Source organism: Columba livia, chromosome 1 (assembly GCF_036013475.1).
Source record: "Columba livia isolate bColLiv1 breed racing homer chromosome 1, bColLiv1.pat.W.v2, whole genome shotgun sequence".
In the NCBI taxonomy this organism is placed as follows: domain Eukaryota; kingdom Metazoa; phylum Chordata; class Aves; order Columbiformes; family Columbidae; genus Columba; species Columba livia.
In genome coordinates this window covers 170,178,479-170,195,983 of record NC_088602.1, presented here as the reverse complement: position 1 = coordinate 170,195,983, position 17,505 = coordinate 170,178,479, and the positions used below count along the sequence as shown (strand labels likewise).

General features: G+C 44.2%; 1 protein-coding gene across 6 annotated transcripts in view; it reads left to right on the top strand.

Annotated features, from left to right (window-relative positions):
- Positions 1 to 17,505, top strand: part of GRIN2B (glutamate ionotropic receptor NMDA type subunit 2B) — a 258,958-nt gene that overhangs the window by 196,839 nt on the left and 44,614 nt on the right. For all 6 annotated transcript variants that reach the window (XM_065045215.1, XM_065045208.1, XM_065045224.1 and 3 more), the window contains 5 exons: positions 10,953 to 11,161; positions 11,472 to 11,643; positions 12,315 to 12,468; positions 14,027 to 14,152; positions 17,069 to 17,298. In XM_065045215.1, coding sequence (XP_064901287.1) covers positions 10,953 to 11,161; positions 11,472 to 11,643; positions 12,315 to 12,468; positions 14,027 to 14,152; positions 17,069 to 17,298 — 891 coding nt within the window. The remainder of the gene's footprint in view (positions 1 to 10,952; positions 11,162 to 11,471; positions 11,644 to 12,314; positions 12,469 to 14,026; positions 14,153 to 17,068; positions 17,299 to 17,505) is intronic.

Here is a 17,505-nt window from a genome sequence, read left to right as displayed (position 1 = left end):
CAGCCAGCATGGCAATAATGCATATGTGTGCAGTGAAACAGCCGTCCTGCTGGTGGGCTCCATCCAAGGGTCGAGTCTTCTCTGTAGGGCGTAGGCAGAGCTGGCAGGTTTTGTCTAATGCTCTGCCCAGCCACGGCAGAGTGCCATGGTTTTCAAGCAAAGTCCAGCACTTGAATGTAGTGTTGGGTCAGGTGCGGTCCTGCAGCTTGTGTGCTCAGGGAGAGGCTGAAGCATGAGCTCCTAAGGCAGGAGTCTCTGGCTGGGGAGTACAACTCACACCAGCTCATGAGAGCCCATAGCTGGCCTGGAACCCTCTCCTGTGTGATGGATTGGTCTGCAGCAGCACAGACAGAAGTACTCTTGCAATGGTCACTGCTGGTGGAGACATGCAGCTCTGACACTGCTGTGGTGTGGGCCAGCACTTCGTTTCAGAACAGAAGTGAAGCTGTAGTTTGGACACTGTTGGGATGGGGAAAACCATCCAGTCCAACTCTAAGTCAGTGGGATCTGAGACGGGGGAAATCACACCATGAGTTACTCCTCCATCCCTGTGGGTTTCTCTGCTACTTGCACTGGTCTCACTCCTGTGGCTGGTCCCAGCACAGGGTAGCAGACTGAAGACATGATGCAGGCAGTGGTGAAGAGACAGGTCTGTGCAGTGTGGTCCATGTCCACGGGTACACACCAGTGATGGGGGCCACAACAATGCGTGGGCAGGAGGTGGGGTGCTGATGAACCAGTGCATGAAGGACCATCATCTCTTTCTGCTCACACAGGTGAGTTGGGGGGTTGTCTTCTGCCTCTGCTTCTTCCCATCCCCATCTTCTGTCTCTTGTGTTTATTGGCAAACACCTGAGTGAATAAAAGAAAGGGAGTAGAAACTGAGTCAGGGCATGAGGTTATCTTCATGGCTTCCCTGTAGAGACAGACAAGGGAGACTGTGGATAAGAAAAGGTGAAAGAATGACAGAGAGCACCCCCCCTCACCATGCACAGGGCAGAGGGAAAGCAGAAAGGGTGTCCCTGGTTGCCCCTATCCTACAGCTTTGCTTACCATCTGGCCCCTTTGCAAAGCCGAGTGAAGAGACCTGGCAGAGAACCAGGGTGCAGAGCAGAGCTGGTGTTTCTACTCAGTTTGGAGATCCGCTGACAACTGTTCCACCTGCAGAAGAGAAGGCCGAGAGGGGATCTTATTTATGCTTATAAATATCTCAGGGCGTGGTGTCAAGGGGATGGGACCAGACACTTTTCAGTTGTGCCCAGTGATAGGATGGGGGGCAATGGGCACAGACTGAAGCGTTGAAGATCCGTCTGAATACGAGGAGAAACTTCTTTACTTTGAGGGTGACAGAGCACTGGAACAGGCTGCCCAGAGAGGTTGTGGAGTCTCCTCCTCTGGAGGCATTCAAAACCCACTTGGACACATTCCTGTGCGATCTGTTCTAGGTGAAGCTGCTTTAGCAGGAGGGTTGGACTAGATGATCTCCAGAGGTCTCTTGCCACCCCTGTGCAGTGGATGGGGCCTCTGCTGTGAGCCAGGTTGTGGACACCGCACCATACAGAGATGCACTCTGAAGGTGTGGAAGTTGTGGGTCTGACTGTGGCTATACCGGTGTGAATCCAGGGCCGGGATCCAGACAAAAGGTGTGCGGAGAGCAGGCACAGCATTTGCAATCACCTGCCCACAGCTCTTGGCAGTGGGAGGGGAAAGGAAGAGGGGCGTGCACCTTTGTAACTTCCTTCCCTGAAATCTTGCCTCCAACATGTGCAGTAGTTCTTTCAGGGGAGGCATTTTCCTCCCCTTTTCGACAACCAGAGAAGAGCTGAACACGCTGTGTCTCTGCAGAGGAGCATGTGGCCGTGCCTGCCTGTGCCTCTCTCGGCTGGCGTGTCTCTGCACAAGGGCAATGCGTGGCTGCTGTGCACAGGAGAGGGGTATAGGCTGGTGTGTTCAGGACTGGGAGGTGTTTCACCCACTGTGACACACTCTGGTGAAAGTTAAAGAATCTCTCTGATATTCTCAAAGATGCTGTTCAAAGCAGCGTCTTTGGTCTTGCTTGCACAGCTCAGAAGACAGTGAGGTTTAGGCAACACACTCCCTGCCTCTTCATGTTGTTTCCTCTCCAAACCCTGCTGGGGCCTGTTTCAACATATAGCTTTTATCAGCATAAGGAAATGTTTTTGGTCTTCCTCTGGATCTGCATTTTCAAACATTCCTTCAGCCTCAGGTCCCAAGAGATGCTGGGAGACATATTTACTCTGTGTAAAGAGTAGGTGCCACTGCACAGGGGAGCACACATCAGGGTTTTGTACACTGCTGTACAGGACTCAATTACCAGCTGAAGCTCTAAATCATCTCCCAGAGTGGTGTGAATTGGCAAGCCCATCCCTCCCCCTGTGTAACATGTTTTAAGTGGAAGAAAAAAAGTCTGAGTGAAAGAAATGAAAGCTCAGCAAAATGCAAACCCAAGCCCAGCACTGAACAGGGAAAGCCAAGGGGAAAAATCATTAGATAGGGCATTACATGCATGGACACGTACTGGATGCAGATACACACCTGCACAATGCGGATGCATTCCTAGAGACTGCAAAATGCTTTCATAAAGCATTTAGATGCTTATGTAGGCATATAAAAATATATTTTTCTTTAAACCTTTGTGATTACTGGACCCTGTATGACACAAAACATGCAATCTTACTCGTACCCCCACTACATTTTCGCCTGCCTCGTGGTTCTGCAGAGGACAGCAGTGGAGATGCTCAAGGTGAAACCGTGTTTCACCTTAAATAAGCACAGATAGGGGCAGTATAAGCTCCTTGGTTTTAGATTTTATTTCTCAGACCAGAATCAGAATAGGCTGCTCTTGCTAGAGTTTAGGACATTGTATTAAGCTCCCTCTCCTCACATAGAATCATTTCAGAGGGACATAATGGCTCTAAGGATGCAACTTTATTGAAATAAGAGCCTGAGTCAGGTGCTGTCACTGCCTGTAAGCTGGAGGTGGGTTGTGTTGGATGGTACAGTCAGTCTGCAGTGTTTGCTAATATATAACATTTTTTCTAATTCTTTTTCCAAACTCCTAACACCTGATTTGCACCCCCCCCAGAATGTTTGGCTTTGCTGAGTTACGTCCTACAGCCTACTCAGATCACAGCCCACGCTACCATGAACAGTTTCCTCAAACCTCTCCTCTCATGTCTCCTAATTATGCCTGTGCTGATTGCAGCCTGCATTTCCATAAATCACGGTTATGTGTACAGCAGGTAGCACTGAGGACCTTGAACAAATATGTCCCCCTGGAAGCCATGCTGCTCATGCATGAGCCAGCCGTGCTTGGATGAACCACCTCCTGGGCTACCAAGTTAACACTACCAACAAGAACAACATCATCTCCCAGAGGGAGCTACGAGGTGATCCTGGCTGTTTTTATGCCTGTAGTGATCTCTTGGTACCTTTTGGTTTGGAGGAATGATTTACCAAGGCAAACACTTTGTCATTCTCACAGCTCTGACCTTTCTGTGACACCAGTAAAGCTCCATAGTTCACTGACTTTGCAGAAGTTGGAAGCACTCAAAGTATATCTCATTAACCTTCTCAGGCTAATCATGGCAGGGGACAGGACCTCAGCAATTGCAAAAAGCATATAAATGCACCAGGAAAGAAATATTTCAGCAAAAATGGCAAGAGCTGTGTAAGTACCAGACCTCAATGAGCTGAGGGACCATGTTTCTGCAAAGAGCTTTTATTCCCAGAATGAGTTGTAAAGCAAGAGCAAGTACTTCACCCTGTCTGCATTCTAAGCCAAGCCTCTCTCTGGCATATGCTAGGTGCTGTATAAATATAGAAGGAAGAAAATGCCACCATCTCCTGCAGCCTACATGCTTAATTGAAAGACTGTTAGAGGCAATTCCTGCTTTTGCAGGTGCAGTGAAGAAAGCAGCCTTCCCCAGGTGGTTGTGGAAGGTGAACTTGAGGTTGAGGAATGAGTGTTGTTTCTGTGTTAATTAATTTTGCATGTGGAGCATTCACAACCATTTCTTGTCTACTTTGGCTGATGTGGCTAATTAATCACCTTAAGTGTCTGTAAACAGGAGATTTTTGCTCTCTGTGGCATCTTTTCCCCACCTGCTGTAGACCAACCTATGTGAGGATACAGACCTGTAGCATCACAGGAATTATACATTTGGTAATGGCTGTGATGTCAGCACTGTGAGTATGAGACTCATGACTTAAACAGCTTGGGTGAAGTCTAAGAGGAGTGTTCTGTTCTCAGAGCACTGGAGAAGGTTTTGCTGCTGAATGCTGTTTTGCTGAGTGTGAGCCTAGGAGGTGGTTGTGGTTTAACCCCAGCCAGCAACTAAGCACCACACAGCTGCTCTCTCACACCCTCCCAGTGGAATGAGGGACAAAATCAGAAGAGTAAAACAGAGAAAATTCATGTGCTGAGATACAGTTTAACAGGTAAAGCAAAATCCATGCATGCAAGCAAAGCAAAATAAGGAATTCATTCATTATTTCCCATCAGCAGGCAGGTGTTCAGCTATCCATCAATTATAATGGTTACTTGGGAAAATAAACACCATAACTCTGAAGGTCCCCCACTTCCACCATCTTCCCTCAGATTTATATGCTGAGCATGATGTCATATGTTATGGAATATCCCTTTAGTCAGTTGGGGTCAGCTGTCCCAGCTGTGTCCCTTCCCAGCTTCTTGTGCACCCCCAGCCTGCTCGCTGATGGGGTGGTGTGAGAAGGCAAAAAGGCCTTGACTCTGTGTAAGCACTGCTCAGCAGTCACTAAAACATCCCTGTGTTATCAGCACTGTTCGCAGCACAAATACAAAACACAGCCACATACTGGCTACTATGAAGAACATTAACTCTATCCCAGCCAAAACCAGCACAGAGATGGAAATACCAATAACAAGAGTCTTTCTGTTCATGTGGGTTAGCTGTGGGACAGAGATATAAAGATTAAGACTGAGTTTTGACACCTGCAGGCTGAAAAGTCCAAGAGAAAAGATTTTCCACAGAAGAATTCCTCCTCTTGCTTCTGCTTACTTACTTCCAGTCAAGAGCACTTGACTGGAAAGGCTCATCTGGTCCCATCCCATGCTGCGCTAGGCAGCAACATCATAAGCCCTATACAAACCAGTTGTGCTTCTTCTCAACCCCATTTTAGTTGTTTTCACAACCTCTTTTGGGCAGCTGTTCCATAACTTCCCTCCTCTGGCAGTTAAAATCCATCTTATTTTCAAGACAAATTTCCTCACAACCAATTGTTCTTGTACCAACCTTGTTGTTCTTCTTAAAAAACCCTTTTCTTCCTCTCTTGTGTATCTGTCCCCCCTTTATTTATACAGAACAGTCAAATCCCCTCTTGGCTTTCCTTTATCTAGGTTAAACAAGCTTTTTAATCGCCTCCTTTAAGGCAGGCTCTCCATTCCCCTAATCACTCAATCCAAGGTTATTTCTGATAACTAGCTTTTCTGTAGGGTTGCTCGCTGCTTTGCCCAAACTGAGTGTAAAACAGCACGACCTATTGCCTGTTGAGTAATTTTGGGGTGACAAAATGTGCCAGCTATCAGATCCATAAAAAAAGACTGCACGGTGCTGCTGTTAAAATTTGCATATGTTCTCCACCTTATCTCTACAAAACTAAAGTCTCCTATAATGACTTAGTTCCTGATATAATTTCTCGTCCATAGCAGTAATGCCATCTCTATCCATACTGAAAGTCAAGCCTGTGGAGCTACAGTAGATCTCTGTAGTTCTGTCCTGGTGGGATATCTTGCACCAGCCTTCCATCATTCCCAAATTCCTTCCCATTCTTTCCTTCTCATTCCCAAACAATTCCACTTTATTTATGCATGATTGATTTCTTCATAGTCTACTGCATCATTAATATCACAACAGCATCCTCTAGGTTTACTTTTACTTTTATATACCTTGAGCAGTGCATACTTCCATTGGCAGCATCACAGTTATAACTGCTCTTTCTACGGTGTCTCTACTATTCCTACAGTAGCCCTTTTCAGGTCCTGCCCAGTTGTTCTGGTTTTCGCATGTCCTCATTCAGGATCTGTACAAATCATTCTGACAAGACTCTTATTTCTCCCTGGACTCTCCCTGCTTCCCAGAGGGGTTAAGTATGCTTTTCCATCAGTTACATTACCAATAACACTGCTATTTTCTGCCTACTGCCCAACATTCTACCTTTACTTTTTCTATATTTGATTTTCCCTTTTTCATGTATTAAAATCAGGTGTAAAAGTTACGTAAGTTTTTTTCCAGTTAACTATCTGACAGCAAAGATAAAAGGCAGGAAGTTTTCATGTTTACACCATTAACAGATACAAGCTGTATATGTTCCCTCATCTAGCTCTAAATGCGTGTGTCTGTTTCGTTTCCACACTATTTGCAAGCCTCATGGCCTTTTCTGTATTTATTTACCCAATGCACCCCAGAGGTGAAAACATACCATTATCTCCATTTTACATAACATGGAGTAGAGGCACAAGGCTGCAGATCAGATTCCAGAGGTCCTTGGTGCAATAGGGAATTTCTGCCTTTTGTAAATGGTGAGACTGGGTGCTGGTCATTTGATCAGGTGGTTGCTTTTGCCAATGTAGCATATAAGATATCCACTGAATGAGACTGCCAGCTCCTTCGTGTTATAAATATCTTACTGACCTGATAACACCAAAAAGAGCACATGTAGAAGAATAAGGAAATATACTCTCCTGGTATAAATTGCAGCAAGAAGATCTGGGTTAGACATCAAGGAAAAAAACCCTTTTTAATGGGAAGAATAGTTAAGCACTGGAATAGACTGCCCACGGAGACCATGGGCTCTCTGTCAGTGTAAGGACAGGTGAGACAAACATCTGCCACAAATGGCTGTTGCAAGCCTTAGCTGCTCTTAGGAGGAGAGAAAAGCCTTTGCTGAGGATTAGTTTCAGGGAACTAATATGATACACCTCTCATTAGAGGTGAGCATTAACATACTGCAGAACACTTACTCTGGCTGCATTATACTGTGGTTAAGGCAATTTTTAACCTGCTGGAAGGCTTTCAGAAGGCTCTAATTTATTTTCCCCTTGCATATGCAATCTTACTGTTTGTATGCATGGGATAACTTATATATTAGGTAAACCAATAGTATATATGATTAACTTTTTGTTCTACAAAAGCTTTCACTTTCTTTCTTTGCAAATGTCTTGGACTTCTACTTTCAACAGTTTGTTATCCAAAGTAGGCTCTTATATTTAAGGTAAAAGCTGCTCTCCTCCCTCAACATCCCAAATTCATCCCCAAACTGAAGAGACTTTCTTTTCTTGAGAATATCAGATGTGGCACAGATAGAGCAAGGGAAAGTTGAGGTGAAATTGCGGCTCCTAGGAACCCTGCCCTAGCATACAGGAATGTATCTAAGGACTGGAGAATAATATTAGAAAGGGGGTTATATATATCCATAGGATCCTTACTCTTGCCGATTCTGTGACTCTCCAGGGCTCATGGTGGGAGTTTGGATGACTAGACTCTGATCAGAGAATGCCCAGTGGGTCTTGAAACTGCAGAGTGACAAATACATAGGATGCCTAGGATGGTTTATTTTTCTTCTTTTTACTGAGGCAAGCACTGAGCAGAACCTAAATAATAACAGTTCACAAACTGTTAATACCAAATACCCTGAGACTTCAGGAGTGCCTTACTCTGCTCTGCACAGCTTGGCAGGTTATATCCTTTAAGAGTAGGCATCATTACGTGGACACATCTGTGACATTTAATTCCGTTGTGGCTAACCTCTGTCCCCACAGTGAATTGCTCCTTCCTTCTCATGGCAGATTATCCAGCATAGGATGCACATTTATATTTTCTTTCTCTTGCATTGTCTCCATCCTCTGCACATGCGGTGTTTCATATCCTTACTGTCCTTGCTCACATGCTGCCTAAGCCTGCTCTTCTTTAGCTGCATGCATACACATTTGACCCTTGCATGCATGAGCATGTGAAGAAGTCTTCTCCCTCTTAATTTGCAAAGCTTTTCTGACTTTACATATTCATATCCCTACATGTCTGCAGGTATATGACATGCCTGATTGTTCTGGTCAGCAATGAAACATCATATTTGCATGTATTCTTGAGACACTCCTTAGTTAATTTGAAAATTTAGGTCAGAACATTCTGTTACATCCCATTTTTCCTCCTTTTTGGACAATAAATAATTTAGAATTATTATTGTAATAAGGAAGTGATGTGTGCTACTGTATTTACAGGTTAGGTGCTTCAGTGCACAGGAGGTTGTGGCAAGACTGTCATAGTTATCCTAATTTCATAATATTGTCCGTGTAGTACAAGACTGTGAAACGTGCCTGGCACACAGCCTTATGAACTCCCCTTTTTGTCCCAGAGAACTTCTGGGTAATTACGAGTTGATCTGATCTAATTTATCACTTACGGGTTTATATCATGCCTATTACTGTGATATCTAAGTGCTGCTGAGATAATGCAAGATGTCTCTTTCATCAACCACTTATTTCTATGATAAGTTAATGTTACTGAGCTGAAGTCTTGGCTGTTCTGTGCAGCATCTTAATCACTGGTCCCTATTGAGCCCCGTGTGTGCAGTTATTCTGCTTGTCTGGTGGCTTCACTCAACTGATTTTGGGGATTTGAGCTCAGTTACTGGAGGGCTAAAGTTGCACTGTAGAAATCTCTGGCTCAGATGATGATAAATTGACCTGCTTGGTCAACGAGTGGGAAGTTCAGAGCTGATCAGACCCTGGATGAGCATATGATTATATGATCTTTATTCCCTCAGAAATGCACTCTTCACATCCAGGCTTAGATATTAGTATGAGTACAGACCATCTGCTGCCCTAGGACAACACTACCTGTAGACAAAAGGGGCCACCAGTTCCTGGGGCTCCCAGTTTGCCAGCTTTCACCTGCTGCTCAAAGTGTATTTAAAAATTAAAACAAGTCCTCTCTGCCCACTCAAGTAACAGAAAAAAACAACCAACCAAACAAACAAAAAAAAAAGAGGAAGAAAAAAAGAAGAAAAATAACTATGTACCTTGCTAGTCCAAGCAGTGTGACTCCATGTGTGGAGGGAACATTAGGGCCAAGCTCTCCTTGGCATTTTTTGGGAACTGCTGGTCATAAGGGCCTTTGGGAAATAAGATCAGCTGCCTGGCCAGTTCACTCCCTTCTTACAAAACCCACTGTCTTGCTGTCACTGGGGTGCCTTGTTCATGCTGCAGGGATGGACGGGGAGGCTGCTGTCTCTGGGTTATTTCTTCTGCCTTTTTTCTCCCTTCACAAACCCCCAGAGTGGATTTTTCTTTCATGGCCAGATAAAGCATTTGTTTGTTTGTTTTGAAGGTGACAAGTGTTTTATGTGAATTCTAGCTGCTCTCAAATGCCAAACCGCAGCTGGGCTTTGAGTTTCACAGAATAACTGCTGACACCTAATGAGCCTCTAATAAGTGCTTCTCTCTCCCGTCCTGTCATTTAAATAAATAAATGAGTGAAATTTGGAGGTGGTGGGAGGGGTGTTGTATTGCAGTGGAATGAAGCTTTTCTGTTTACCCACCAAGCAGGTACACTGCTAGGAGCAGTCGTGCAAGCTTCCCACACACCCACACTGCCTCTGCCATCAAATCAACATGTCTCAACCCTGGCCTGGAGGGCTTTTCTTTGAGGATCATGCAGGAAGGTTCCTTCTAAAGCCCAGTTAGTTTCTTGCCCTCTCAGCTTCAGCTGCCAGCCAAGGTGCTAATTAGTGTCAACTGTGATGGGGAGATTGAGAACAAAAGACAAGACTTTGATAGTTGAAAGCGTAGTTGATGTTCAGCTTTTTCTTTTAGCAGAATTTTTGCAAGGAATAGTCTACCATGGGCAGTGGGTATGCTACACGTATCTACATCGTCTCTGCAAGGACTGGAGTGGTTTCAGAACAACCTTGTTCGTGGCAGTAGATATAAGGCAACTGTGTCCCACTCCTCTTTTCTGACAGCTGAAGATATGATCTCTGTTGGCTTAGGAAATGGAAAATGAAAAGATCTAAAATTGCAGTATATCCTTATGGAAAAATAGCAAGATTAAGAAATCATTGATGCTCTTTGATTTTATTTTTTGTGTGTCAGGAAGCCAGAGCAACTCCTTGTTTCCAGCTAAGGTATGTAACCAAGTCACTGTGAAAGGACAAGAGCAGGTATTTCAGTAAGGCCTTCGCAGGCAATAGCAAGAACTACTGTTAGCAAGCATCTCTATGTTCTTCTTCTGTGAAGACACTCTTGAAAATGCAGAACACCTCCCTCTTCCATTGCCTGTCTCTTAGAAGAACTCAGCCCTGACTAGGAATGGGTAACTTTTTGCCAGCAGGAGCTATTTCTGGACAAAATCAAGTTTGGCTAAAATGAATGTTTGATGAATTTCACTGAAAACAAATGAAGACAAAATTTTGAAAAATAAATAAGTCACATTTTGGCTTTTCAAGTTGTGTTTAAATTTCTCTGTTTAAAAATGTCGTGTGTTTCAGCATTTGTACATATTTCTCCTCTTAGCAGGAAAAAAAATTGTGGCTAGTAGGCTGAAGTCAACATTTCAGGAGACAATAAACTCTGTTCCTGTTGTTTGGTTGAGAAAGTTGAAAGACATCATGTCTGTTTGACCATGCTGGGGGTATCCCCTGCTTATCCACTCACTGTCCCAGAGGGTGAGACCGTCACCGAGATGAGACAACCCACATGTCTTTCTAGTTCTCCACTTCCCCCTGGTTTGAACCTACTTACTCAGAACCTTCTCCTCAGAAATGTCCTCATCTTATGTAAGCTATGAACCTGGGTACTTCAGAGTGGTCCTCCTGGACAGGCCTGTGGGAACTGTAGTTGATATAGAGGGACGGGGCAGCTAGAAGCCTGTCTTCTGTGGTTTGTGTCTTCACAGGTGGGGAAATGGAAGGAAAAAAAGTTGCAGATGAAGTATTACGTGTGGCCCCGCTTTGAGCTGTATCCCGACTCTGAGGAACGCGAGGACGATCACCTGAGTATTGTGACCTTGGAAGAGGCACCGTTCGTCATTGTGGAGAATGTGGACCCCTTAAGTGGCACCTGCATGAGGAACACGGTCCCTTGTCAAAAACGCATAGTGACCGAGTATGCACCCCTGGGTTTTTCTCCTCCTATTGGGCTCTCGCTTCTCAGCAGAATGTAGAGTCTGTTGGGGCAATGCCATCATACCCTGATAACACTTCTTAGAAAAGTCACCTCCATTTGCCCAGCATGTCCATTCATGACTGGCCCCTTTGAGCAGATCATCATAGTGTGTCCCTTTACCCTCCAGCACAGATAACACAAGTGAAATTCTCCACATTATATTGTGAGAGGGGGAGTGCATACTGACAACAGAAGGGAATTAAGGGAGTTTTCACCAGTCTTTTAACCCATTATTGTTGTCACGGTACAGGAACAAAACCGATGAGGAGCCAGATTACATGAAGAAATGTTGCAAGGGATTCTGCATTGACATCCTCAAGAAAATATCAAAGTCTGTAAAGTTCACCTATGACCTCTACTTGGTGACTAATGGCAAACATGGGAAAAAAATCAATGGGACGTGGAATGGAATGATTGGAGAGGTCAGCAGGAAAGGGAGGGCATGGTGGGCTTCATCCCTGGGCTGGGTGACATGGGTCAGGTCTAGTCTCCCATTGTTATATGGTCCACTTCCAGGACAGGGACACAGGTGACTCTACTGAAATGACTGGCCGGGATTCTTTCTGGGCAGCGGGTGAATTAATCTGCTTTGGCACTCTGACCAAGACTACCTTTCCTGTTTGATGATTAGTTATTATTCTCTATAGTGTCACAAATTTGGCCTTTACAGTCAAAGAAAGAGGGTGATATCCATGCACCAGAGAGGCTACAACCTAGATTACGCTTACATCATATATAAGGTGCATAAAGAATGAAATAAGACTTTGCAGTGTTAGAGGGAGGAAAAAGCAAGGACAGAAAAATAAGATAAGACGTCTTCTCAGTGGATGATGTGTTTATCCTAAGACCTCTGCAGATTTATTTTTTATACACATACCAGTTTTGAGGGGAAGATTAATGTGTATAAATTTCCTGAAAGAAGAAGGTGCCCTGATGAAAGATTAGAAAGGAGAGATGATAGAAACAATATAGGGAATGGGATCACAGGAGTAAAAAGGTTGTGTAAAAAGGCAGGAAGGTGAGAAGGGGCTTGGTTGCGGTGCTTGAGAGGTGCCTCGGGTCTGTGTTAGATCTCTTCTTTTCCTTCCCCCAGGTTGTCACCAAACGGGCTTATATGGCTGTGGGATCTCTCACCATTAATGAGGAGCGTTCAGAAGTGGTGGATTTCTCTGTGCCCTTCATTGAGACGGGAATCAGCGTCATGGTGTCACGTAGCAATGGAACTGTCTCACCTTCTGCCTTCTTAGGTATAATTTTAGTCTTAAATTAAAACTTCACCCAGTGTTCATCAAAAATTAGGTGAAGGTTGCTTGTGTTTCTTAGCCTGAAAGTCCATTTTTGGGAGTACCTGTGGGACAGGCATATAAAAATAAACTGTGATGTTTTAGTTCTAAATCCCAAGCAAGCAAAATCCAGGCAAATGCAAACAGGCACTGCCTAGGAGTTCCAGGGAATTTCTCAACAATTATATGCCTAATCCCAACAAGAATGGACTGACTCAGAGTTGTCACCTACTCTGCAGCATGTAGTTTCCCAGTGACTCAACTAATAGCACGTTCAAGGAGTGTAGGTGAGAAGAAAATTGATTCAAACCTTATAGCTGGTATGCCATAGCACTTAATGATAACAATTAACAATAAATTGTTGCACTTTGAGAGACATTATTTGTAAAGAAGGTATTAACTTGACCCTCCCTTGACAGGACAACTGGTAGAAATTAGAGATCTAATAGAGCTTTTCAAGAAGAGTTGAGCCATCAGTTTTGTGCTGACACTGTGTCCTCCAGTACAGTGATTTCTAATGTCCTTTGGTGGCAGAGGGTGATCAGGGAATGTTGAAAAGATACTGCATTTCCCCAAGAAATACATTCCTTCCTAATATCTACTATTTGGCTTTATAAAATGTTTCATGATGCAGCAAACACAGTATATGAGTTTTATAATTACTGTCTGCTCTCTGCCAGCATTGTGAGAACATTTACAAACAGAAATAGCTTTAACCAGGTAAAGAAATTTTCCCAAACTCTTTAAGCAGGAGTTTCATGACTACTCACTCTTCAGGAATTTTTGCCTTAGCCAAGTCCACCAATACTGCTGGGTATGTAAAAGCAACAATACAGTTAACTCCAAAATTTTAAATTGTAATTTAGCTGAGGTTACAATATTTGCTATAGTGTGGAGCAAAGTTCTAAGTTTCTTTGAAACTGTCCTGTCTTAGCTCAGTCCCGTCTTTATCTGTTCAGGCTTGGAGAAGGAGAAAACCTGGCAGAGATCAAATACTTGCGGAGTATGAATGCTAACGTGTCTGGAATGAGCCAGCGTTCTTATTGCTACAGAAATGGAATAGCAGCAAAAACTGCTATCATTATGGCTGAACCTCAGAAATTTAGAGATGCTCTTTGGCTCAATAGCATCTTGAAAGTTGGATGCTTGTCTGAAACTCTGCCAGTTCTTGATTTTCCCCCCTCTCTCCAGATGGTGCTGGAGGACTTCCTGGGAACAATCTTTTATCAATGCATGTTATTTTATCAATGCATGCCACAATGGTTGCATGTAGTTCCAGATGGAGCCATGTGTCACAACTATAACACTAAGAAGGAATCCAGTCATTACAGAGACAGAAACTATGCTTCTCCCAATTCAATAAGTTTTTCAGACTCAGGTGAAAGACTTTGCTGTAACTTCTGTTTTTCTCTGGCCCAGTTTTTTCCACATTCTCACTGGGGTGGTCTGGAGAGCAAAGGAGGTGGAGGAATGGTGTGAGGTGGTATCAGGTCTTTCACTGTGTTTTTTTCTTCCTCTCCAGAGCCTTTCAGTGCTGATGTATGGGTGATGATGTTTGTGATGCTGCTTATCATCTCTGCGGTGGCCGTCTTCGTCTTTGAGTACTTCAGCCCTGTGGGCTATAATCGGTGCCTTGCTGATGGCAGAGGTAAGGGGAGTCTCTCCTAGCCATGATTCACTCTCACTTCCAATCCCAGTTCCTTCGTCAGGGTATTTCCTTTGCCTTGAACACAATATGGTTCTAGCCCTCTCTGAGCTCTGCTAAAGACTAAAGAGGGCAGGGACAGAGGCAGAAAAAAGGCTCTGAAAAGAGCAGATGTGTATAATGGATAATTTGCTTGGCTCAGGGGACGGAGCTGTGTCGCCTTTCATCTCTAAAGCATGCACCGGCTCCAACTTGTTTCTCATTGAGGGAAAATGGGTCCTGGTAGCCAGTGCTGGCAGTGCCTGTGGTGTGGTGCTCTCTGAGGCAATCAGAGGGCTCAGTGCTGTCAATCCATCCTTTAGTGCTACATCTCCATGAAGAGCAAGCCACTCTGCATCCTCCCAGCATAGTGCTACGTTCTCCAGACTCCACATCTGTCACCTGGGCATGTCCCTCCTGCACCTCGTTCTCTGGCTTGCTGAGGCAGTGGAGAAAGTGGGAAGCTCATTTGCCTGGGATTATTTTGTGACTCATCTCTGTGGTTCTGATCTTCAGTAGACAGCCCAGTGACTTAAAGAGGGGATGGACAGACAACCTAAGAGACAGCATTTTTTTTTTCTTCCTTATTGGCATGAAGAGAATGCGCAAGTTGAGCCTTCTGTCATCTCTGTATCTTCACCCCCAATGAATCAGCTCTTCAAATATATCTGGGTTCATCGGTCCATTCAGAACAGTGTGAAAGAGACAGTTATTGGAAAAGGCACTAATTTGCTCCCTAGTCTAGTGCTTTGAGCGAATTTATGCCATCAGATTAGAGACGAGTGAAAAAAAAAAAGTGTTAATGAGAATACAGGCAGAACCACATATATGGGGAAGTGAAATTATCTCTTAACATGGAGCTGTGGAGGGCCTTCATGGCAACTGATGGTAACTACATGGATCTATGGACACAAGTAAATACTGTTAAATCTGTGAGTCTCTTGAGAGATATTAATGCAGATGTGGAACTGGAAGCAATTCTTAGTACAGGTGTGCAGTTGTGCAGTTATTAAGTTTGCTGAACTGCAGCTGCAAGTATCAATATTTCTGAGTAATTATGCAAAGTACTGCATGATCAGGCAGACATTATCCCTGACAGATGTAATGTGAAGGTGTAGAAATCTGCTGCAGAGACTGCAATGCTTACTTGGTAGTGAAAGCTGTGGCTGCATTTGAACTAGTCTCATGACAGTATACCTCTGCCTCCCACACCTGCATTTTCTCTTTACAGACACCAAGATTTTCTTTTTAGGGTCAGGTGGGCATGCCTTGATCTAGCCCCAAAGTGATGATGGGTTGTTATTGGCGCATTCGAAGTTAGAGAACTCAGGAGGATTCTGGCTCATTGGTTTGAATCAGAGGCTCCCATTGCTGTCTTGACTTGTGGCTGACAAAGTAAATGTGAAAGCACAGTGGAGAAGATGAAGTTTTTAGGAGGGAACTTCTCAAGATTTCCTCACACCTTACAGTTCCCACCGATGACATGCAGGCCTTGGACCTGTGTGTTTTAGGGCTCATTAAGCAGAGAGGAATATAAAGCTACCGCTCCAGCACGTATAACGACAAAGACTGCCAAACCATGTTTCTGACTGCAGCTTTGGCTCCCTGGCATCTAGAGGCTCTAGTTTTGTGAGGTGATTATTCTGTTTTGAACTTGATGTGAAGTTCCCAGTGTAAAAATGAGCTCCTTGCACCTTTCAGTTGTGTTTAGAGTAACACAGTGCTTTCAGATGATCGATGCTATTCTCTGCTCGTGGGTTTGGAGAGGAGCATAAAAACTTCCTTCCCTTTTGTTCCTCTGCTGGAGCCAACCTTAACCACAGGCAGCAGCACTAAGCACCAGTCAGCCTGCCCAAGGGAGGAGATAAAACATGAGATGCTAACCCAAAAGGTTGCAGAGCCAGACTGGCACCATTGGAAAAGTGACAGACCCTTGAGCCGTGCCAGAGGGCCCTCATCCTAAGAGGGTCTTCTCAGTATCTGAAGCAGGATCCTTGAAGTAACTGCATCTCAGTCTCTCTGACAGCTCCTCTTGTGCTCAAGTTGAGGAAATTTAAGTCTGGATTTCCATTAATGAAATCAGCATATGCCAGGGATATGAGACTGTTGGGAGACAGGCAGGATTTTGCAGGTTTTCAGGCCTAATGCTTCGTGAGCACACTTGTCTTTTGGGGTATGAATGAGCTTCCATGCTGAAAAGTGAAAAAGGGGCAAATAGCAGCTTTTAAAACACTAGATCTACTCCTCGACTGTCTGAGGCAGAGCTGCTGATTTTCCTGAGATAGACCAGAGTATATGTCACTGTTATGGAGAGAGGGAGCTGTGTTCTTCTCTGGCTTGTGTGTCTTCAACAGACTGGGTAATGAAAACCTCTTGCAGAGGTATTTGTAAAGCCCTGCTATTTCAGATGGCGCTCTTCCTTGCACCCATATATAAGTATTGTGAAGGCCATGTTTTGCACAGGTGTATGCTAGGAATTCAAGGACAGCATCACAATTGAATAGCTTGAAACAAGGACAGAATTTTTCTGAGCAAACTATTTCTGGTGACAACACTTGAACTGAAATTGAATGTTTGGGCTTTTAGATACTCCAATCAGATACCAAAAAATAAAAAGCCCTTGTGTAAGGTTTTGGTGGAAATCTTTGAGACAGAATAAATATGGAAGCCTGAGGATGTTTTTAAAAAAAATAATTTTCAGGGTCACACTTTGCTGAGATATGGTGCAATGAACATGGGGGAGCGCAGCAGAGGACATTCATCTCACATGTGGGAATGGATGCTGCTCTTAACTCTGAAGTCAAGATGCGTATGTGAATAGAAATGCAGACCACTTACTCTGAGATGCTCACTGTGGGATCATTTTCTCAATCACTCCAGAGCCCGGAGGTCCCTCTTTCACCATTGGCAAAGCTATCTGGTTGCTGTGGGGGCTGGTCTTCAACAACTCTGTGCCAGTGCAGAATCCCAAGGGTACCACTAGCAAGATCATGGTGTCGGTGTGGGCCTTCTTCGCTGTCATCTTTCTGGCCAGCTACACTGCCAACCTGGCTGCCTTCATGATCCAAGAGGAATATGTGGACCAGGTGTCTGGCTTGAGCGACAAAAAGGTAATAGATCTACCCAAAGCAGTCTTTTCCACAGGAGAGGCTGCTCTACCCTCTCTTCTTTGCTTTTACGGGGAAAGTGTTCAGTTTCTTTCAGAGACACATCATAGCTTTAGTCCCTTGTTTAAATAGAACAATTGCTCTTCATTGGTATTCAGTTGCATTTTAACATGTTTTAAGCACTTCAGGAATGAATTAGAAACAGAACTG